General features: G+C 40.5%; 1 protein-coding gene across 1 annotated transcript; it reads right to left on the reverse strand.

Moving 5' to 3' along the window:
* Positions 1-3,865: 3,865 nt before the first annotated feature.
* LOC140230731 (sodium/bile acid cotransporter 5-like) lies at positions 3,866-7,641 on the reverse strand. The gene is made up of 3 exons (XM_072310871.1): positions 6,236-7,641; positions 4,869-5,129; positions 3,866-4,045 (listed from the first exon to the last, which is right to left on the reverse strand). Exons 1-3 carry the CDS (start codon positions 7,636-7,638, stop codon positions 3,880-3,882), a joined length of 1,830 nt encoding a protein of 609 aa, XP_072166972.1. The 5' UTR covers positions 7,639-7,641; the 3' UTR covers positions 3,866-3,879.

Below are 7,641 nucleotides of genomic sequence, written 5' to 3' on the forward strand. Positions count from 1 at the left end.
GTGTTGCCCCACTAACCTTATGTGGACTCAGAGACTTGATTTTTTTTCCCTCTAAATCATCGATCACATCTTTGCACTTCAAAATGTTACTCTGAGAAGCAGACACTACAACTGTTATTGACTCCGAATCCGACGTGAGTTTTTGTGTTTGTTTCGTCTTCAAGTTTAACTCACCACCAAATAGGTCTATATACAACGGATGCCAAAGCTTATGATTTAACATCTCTCAAACACTTTTGAATTGTTCTGAAGTTGGTGAGGTCTTGGCGGTACTCGTGTATTGGTCGCGAGCAAAAGACCAATATGTAGTATATTTACACCGATTGTCAACCATTAGCTTTTTGAGGCACAATGTAATTATGCCGAGGACCACTATTTGAAATAGCATCATGATGAGATGAAAATGTCACCAACTCAACAAGAATAATGATAACAATTCTTGCGATGAATTAGTGGGGGAATAATCACCGCCTTTAACCCCCTCCCTAATTATAACTGATTTCAATTCTGGAACAATCAGCTGTAAATTACGTAATAATTTCCCATATCTGGATATGTCTAAAAAAAAAAGAAAAATCTTGTAAAGATTTGTGTGCTAACACGTGGAATTCTAGCGAGACGATTGAGATATTCATCACTTCAGCTAATTTTGCCAAATAACGCACTGCGCCGAGAAAATGCGAAAGTCCATTAACTTCTCATGCAGATGTATGAGCCCGATTCTAATGAAACTTCCTTCACAGTATTCTGCTTATAAATCATTAATTTGCAAGTTGAAGCTGAAATGGAATCTATGTATAAAATCATTACCATATTGGTGTAGTCGATCTTGAAAACTTTGTGCGTGTTTATCCAATTGTTTGATCAGAGGAACCCGTACTCAGTACTATATGTACAATTACGGGCCTCCAAATTCCTTGGCTTATATAGTTTTTGCACAAAAAGCTCATCACTTTGAGCCTCGTGAATACAATATCATAATGCTGAAGCCGTGGATGACGCATGGTCGGCATTTGTTTGTTTTCTCATTTGTTTGTTTATTTGTTTGTTGTTTGTTTGCTTGTTTTAGTTTTAGATGAGCACTGTCCCAGATGAACATTCTGAACCATACTAGTGACGAAAATCGATGAGAATTAACTACTGAAGCTGATTTGACGTGCTGCTGTAGACTCGTTTGTTCCAGACGTTTTGGCAAAACCTGCATGGAATGAAGGACCGGTTATGTCTGGTACATTATCGTTTGTCTAACACACTCTAAATCACATTATATATCCTTTAAACTTGAAGAGCTTTAATTGTTAAGGTAGCAGCTTTGGGGAGTTGTTTGCTCTGCTCTCCAGATGAATTCCTCTCGAATTAAGCTATCAGATTGAGGTTTCAAGGGTCAGTTATCTTTTCTCATGAAATCTTATCTCTTTATGGCCAATGATTAACCATTTGGGGGCTAAAGTTGTTGAAAGACTATGACAACTACTGGCTATTGAGCGTGGAGAATTGTACTACAGTACGAGTGTACGCGGAAACTAGACCCCAAGTTAAATGGCTGATATGAAAAAGTCTGCACATCTACAAGTATTTGACGACAGCATTTCAAAGAGCGTGTATGTACTTATACGACAACGATGTGCTAAGTTGCAGACAGTCCTTGTTTTTCCCTTGTCAGTTTTGTTTGAATATGGTCCCTTATTCTGAGAGACACCTCAACATTTATCACTGACAATTTTGTGAGGCATGTTCCTTGCGTTAGTCAATTATTTCATTCTACGTTCCTCTGACTAATTGAAGAATTTTCATCATACGGAAGAACAGAAGCTATAACTACAGGCACATTTCTGTAAAACAAAACAAATTGTGAAAGTCAGTCAGTTAGTCAATCAAACAATCAGCTAGTTAATGAATCACTCTCAAGAGAGCCACTATTGCGCAATCTTTATTGAATTTTCCAGTTGTGATAGAATGCGTTTCACGTAAAAATTCCCAACACATAGCACCGTTAACAAAACAGGGGCCGAAGCGGGCCAAGTTAAGATATCATTACTATTCAAAGAATCACATCGCCGATCAAGCGCGATCATTGCACTCTAATGACACTACAATTACCAAATACAGTACTTGAGAACAAATTTATCGATAATTAAACTCATTTTGAGTAATGATGATCGTATGAAAGTTAACAATAGGACACATGCAGATAAATATGATGGCATAATTTTAATTTGAATGAAAGAAAGTATTCAGAGAGGTGAAGATCTTTTTCTTTTTGTGTGTGTGGTTTTTTTCGCCAATATCAATGACGCCCTCTGTAGCTAACATAATTTCAATTGCAGGAATAAACATTATCCTCAATATCATCGACATTCAAAAGATATTTCTTTCACTTGTTCTTATTCATTTGAATACTGTCTTTGTAATAATATTATAATACTTCCGAGTTACATGTATATATAGCGAAATCATGTGTTAAACAACGAAATCATGTGTTAAACAACAAAGAATGAAATTGGAAGACCAGGACAGAAATTGCACATTGCATATATCAAATACAAATCAAGGCTAGGATTAAAAAATGAAGAATTTTTCGATAAGCTAAGATATGCACTATATTAGGACAATGATAAACTTACAAAGTACTTCATGAACAATTGCCAAATAAACCATCGTCATGAATCAGAGCGCAGTTGTCTGGACATTAGATTTGCACACCAGAATCATTTGTTGTTGTTGTGGTTTGTTTTTTGTTTTTTTTTTAAAGCAAGGATATGGGTTTGAACAAGTCAAATTTACAAGACAAGTTCAGTGTGAGATGTGCGTTACATTTTTTTTTTTAAATAGATATCACCGACTTAGTTGTAATGGTAACTACATTTGTATATGGTCCAAAGACTGGTTATGTCATGGTTATTAAGTATATCAGCTTCACGTAATAAGGCACCGCAAAGATGGTTGATCTGTAATATGCAGTGTAGTCTTCTAATCGATGTTAGTGAGGGGGTCTTGTTACGTGGCAACAAACTAGAAATTATTCTAACTAGGAAGTTATATTAGACGTATAATAATCACTTGATATAAACGCCTCAAGATGTATCTGACCAGTGGCTGACATTTTTCAAAGCGCGTGAAGCATGCAGAGAATCGTTTGTGCGTCTGTTTATTTGAAATAATATTATTTAATTACTGGCATAACTCGACCTCATACAATTTCATGCAGCACACGCTGCACCAGTTTCATAGACTTGGCCAGAAAACATTTTAAAGTTAGATTAACTTCATTTCATCTTCTTTTGCATCTTTTCTCATCTGATGTCAGGGTGTTACGTCCATTTTGTGGTTCATCAAGTATCAAGAAAAGAGTAAAGTAAACATCATGAAATTTCTTTCAAAAGAGGCAGAAATATTCCTCCTTGGGGTCTGCATTATTATTTTTGTTTGATATTTTTAAGTAGGCAGTACATTGTACTGTCTAGAATGTGTATCACACGATTCAAGCGCATTGCGGGTGATATTAACAGGATAACATAAATGATGGGCGAATTTCCATGTAAGGGCAAATACAGACAACCTCGTGTAATGTCCTGCACGAACCAGTGATAACTGGGCGGCGTCCTTGCATTACGACTTCCAATGCCACATCCAGGGTAAAATACGAAACTGGCAAATAAGAGAGAACTGTATCATCCTCAACATCATGTCAAATTCACCACAAAATCCAGTCAGTCTTGTTGGTAACTTATAAGCCTGTGCGATCTTGATGCACTGGAAAAAAAAAACCCGTCTCACGAGTCAAGATCAACCGAAGACTCTGATGGCGTACGGGACTCGCCTTTCATGTTCGAAAAGACAAAGAGAAAATATACGATCTTCCTGTGACGTCAGATGTGGCTAGACAATGGTTTCCTTGCCAACCTTTTGTGTGGTGATGAAGGGTTCAGCCTCCTCGTACGAGGGTGGTATCTCAGACAAAGGGTCGGACGTTGGGAAGTGACCGTTGGTCTTGGCCTTGGCACTACCGTTCCTCACAGTCGGCTCGAACTCGTAGCGGTCGTACCTGTAAGGAAAAGATCGTGACAGACGTGGCAATAAGATTGTAGATTAAGTTGTGAACCAGAGTGCTGGGAGGGACACTATCTAGTCTTCCTCACCTCCCTGTGCAAACATCACATTACTGCACATCATACGACATTTTTGTCCGTTCTCAAAGCAATAATGGCTCTTTTCGTCGAAGGGTATTAAAAAAGATTCAAAATGTGCCCAAGGAACGAAGTAACTGTCTCTCAACAACTTTCTTTGAGTCTTAACTGTGCTTGCCCTCTACATGATGTCCACACACATACATTCTCATCTTTTATTTCTCTCTATATTTATATTTTTCCTTTTTCTCTCTTAAAAAGCCTCGCGTAGTCTTGTGTTCTTACTGCTTCCTTGATGACTGAAATATGAAATAATGACGTACATTGGAAAGAAAATGCGTCTGTCGATGTCGTTTTCGACTTTTGTTACGTGTGCTATTGTGCAGCTTTTGCAATCACCATTACAAGCAATAAGCTGACGAAAGTCTGACTTGATAGTTCCAACGATTGATTTTTTAGTTCCAATATTGGTACAATAAGGCTATGGTTATGATTATCGCTATCGTCACAGCGCTTAATATGAGTAAACTCTGGATCTGCGACATTAATGTTAAATGTTCACGACGCTCCTCCTCTCGGATAGGACAACGGAAACAGCTGTCTCCAGCACGTATACAGAACATCATTTTTGGCCTAATTGGCGTCGTCTTAGCGCCGATTGCCGATCTAAAAGTCGCTATAAATATTGTCTCAGTGCGACAGTGAAATATGTGCTGTACAGAAGTAGTAATCCACTCTCACCTGTCGTCCAGTTCCCTAATCTCTTCCGCCTTCTTCTTCCTCTCAGCCCGCCTCCGCCTGTTGGTGGGCACGGCGGCGCAGATCATGATGAGGCCGATGGTGATGGAGGATATGGCGACGAAGATGGGCATGCGAGCCATCAGGTCGGCCTCGGGCTGCGGGTAAGAGAGCTTGATCATGGACACGGCGATCAGGTTGTTCTGTACCCCAGTCTCCACCATGATGGTGAGGGCGGACTCCATGGGGAACCGAGCTATGAACCTGTCGTTTGGAGGAGGTACGGGGAGGGAAGAAACAACGTGAGATGACTCCGTGTCTTTTGTACATATGCATTAGCTCTCAGTGTCTGTTTCATTGTTTAACGTTCTAATTCTGTGTTTAATTTCAATTGCTGGTGATATCCTGTTTTTCAAAATCGAGAATACAAAAATTAAGGCCTAATCTACATCACCCAGCCGCGACTTGTGAGGAACGTATAAGTCATTGCTTTTGGCGTTAATGCACAGGCAGGATCTACGAAACTATATTTTTACAACAAATTAATTTGATACGTCCAGATGGAAGAAAGAAGATGGGCATTCAGTTATAAATATCATGAATATTCTCTCCGTTGGATTGTCTAACCAAATGCTAGAGGAGGAATGACTATCTTTTGTTCGATAAAATGATGTATGGTAGTTTTGTAACTTCGGGCAGTAAACAAAGTTGCATGTTGTTCATACAAACAGAAACATGGATAGCACATCAAAATATGTACATAGAGATTCTTGGCATGATTGTGTTTTCTTAAAAATGAATGGATTAAAAATCTCAAGATGTGCATCATTTCATTGCTAAGATAACTTTTACATAATGATTCTATCATCACTAAATGAAATCGAAAAATGAAATAAACTTTGAATTGAATTGAATTGAAAATGTATGTTTATACATCGAACATTGATTTTTTTCCTGACCGGTGTCAGATGATTACGAAAATATGGGGAATGTTACCGGTATTCCAAAGGTCCCTTAAAATAAGCTAAGGTGTGTTATTCAGAAAGTTAAATACTTCGAAACACGTAAATTCCATATACATGTACCTAGATTTTCGTTAATCCGAAAATGAAAAATGGTTCGTTAGTCCGAAAGTCCAAACATTTGTGGCGTTATTCCAAAGGTTTGTTATTCCGAAGGTTCGTAATTCCGAAAATGAAATAAGATTCATTATAATTTCAAAAAAGTTCCTTATTCCGACTGTTCGTTAATACTCAAATGAAAAGGAAGTGAATACTAATGACCCTTCGGACTTAAGAATCTCATTTCATTTTCGGATTAACGAACCTTCGGAATAACGAACTGTACCCGAAAATATATTTCTCACGTACTTGGACACCATGAAACCAGTGATAAATCCACACGAGGGGAGAAGGAATGCTCCCAGCAGCACGTTCCATTCTGACTTGAAGATGTACAAGTTGGAATAGATTCCAATGATTAGCGTGGCTGACACCATGGAGAGGGAGAGAACGTTGAGGGATTTGATGGCAATGTTCGCCACTTTAGGTAGTTTGTAGTGAACGAGCATTCCTAGTAAGACTGGAACAGTCAGCATCATAATCTGAATCATGATGTTAGCGAAAGGAATGTTCACGCCTCCACCACCGCTACCGGAGAGGAAGTGGCGAGCGTATATGAGCATGTTGATGGGTAACATAGCAACGGCCAGGCAAGTGGATGTGAACGTCATGGTGACGCTGAGAATGAGATCGGCGTCGAGGAGGAGCGTGATCATGTTGCTCACGCCGCCACCCGGGCAGGAACCGACGGTGACGAGACCGACGGCGGTGATGCCGCCCAGCTTGAGGATCTTGGAGATGCAGAAGGCGTAGAACGGCTGGCAGATGAACTGGCACACGGGACCGACGAGAATCTGCAGCGGCTTCTTGAGCTTGTCCCTGATCACGATGAAGTCCATCTTGCATCCCATACCGGCGGTGGTGATGAGAATAAGTGGGAGCAGAATGTAATCGAATATGGCGTCGATGACGCGAGGAACTCGCCTCGTCTTGATGACGTACCTCGTTGGTTCCTCAAAGACCTCGTTGCCTTTCAGGTCCGTGACGCGAACGATCATTCCGCTAACACCAAGCTGACCACCTTTGAGCGTGACGACTAGCGTGCCATTATGGGTAGGGTCATTAGGGTCGAAGATGACGGTGTGGTTACTGTGAATTTTGAAAACCTTTTCGCTCTCGCTCTCGAATTTCATAATGACCGGTGCCAATAGATTAGTGAAATTGAAATGAACTTCGTCAGTGTGTCCTTCGAAGAGTATGGTGACCTCGTCAAAGGCGTTCATCGTAATATTTTCACCTAGGGGTTGATTCATGATGTCAAACGCACCTACGTCGGGTTTGAATACGTTTGTGACATTAGTCGACATCGTTGGTGTTGTCGACAACTTTTTCTTGTTCTTTTTACCCTTTTTGTTCTTCTTGTCTTTATTCTTGTTCTTGTTCTTCTTTCTCGGCTTCTTAGTTGTGGTCGTCTGCTCGGGATTAACGGGCATGACGGCCGTTGTCGTAGTCGACACACCGGCCTCGGCCTCGGCCTGTCGCTTGACCATTGCTCGGATGTCCATGAGCCAAGATGGACTCTCGGGCTGCGACAGCGATTGCTCGTTGATTTTCGACCACGCACCATGCGAGTACGCGGACGATACCATGACAGCGAGGCAGAACATGCCGAGAAGCAGTGGTAAGGTTGACGTGCGTATCCGGGTCGTCATTGC

This window comes from Diadema setosum, chromosome 1 (genome assembly GCF_964275005.1).
Source record: "Diadema setosum chromosome 1, eeDiaSeto1, whole genome shotgun sequence".
NCBI classification, from domain to species: Eukaryota; Metazoa; Echinodermata; class Echinoidea; order Diadematoida; family Diadematidae; genus Diadema; species Diadema setosum.

Excerpts from the sequence above, each read along its gene's own strand:
- LOC140230731 (XM_072310871.1), bottom strand. The coding sequence starts at position 7,638 with ATGACGACCCGGATACGCACGTCAACCTTACCACTGCTTCTCGGCATG. Across the intron at positions 5,130-6,235 it reads ACTGGTTTCATGGTGTCCAA|GTTCATAGCTCGGTTCCCCA; the intron begins GTACGTGAGAAA and ends TCCAAACGACAG. Across the intron at positions 4,046-4,868 it reads ATTAGGGAACTGGACGACAG|GTACGACCGCTACGAGTTCG; the intron begins GTGAGAGTGGAT and ends TTTTCCTTACAG.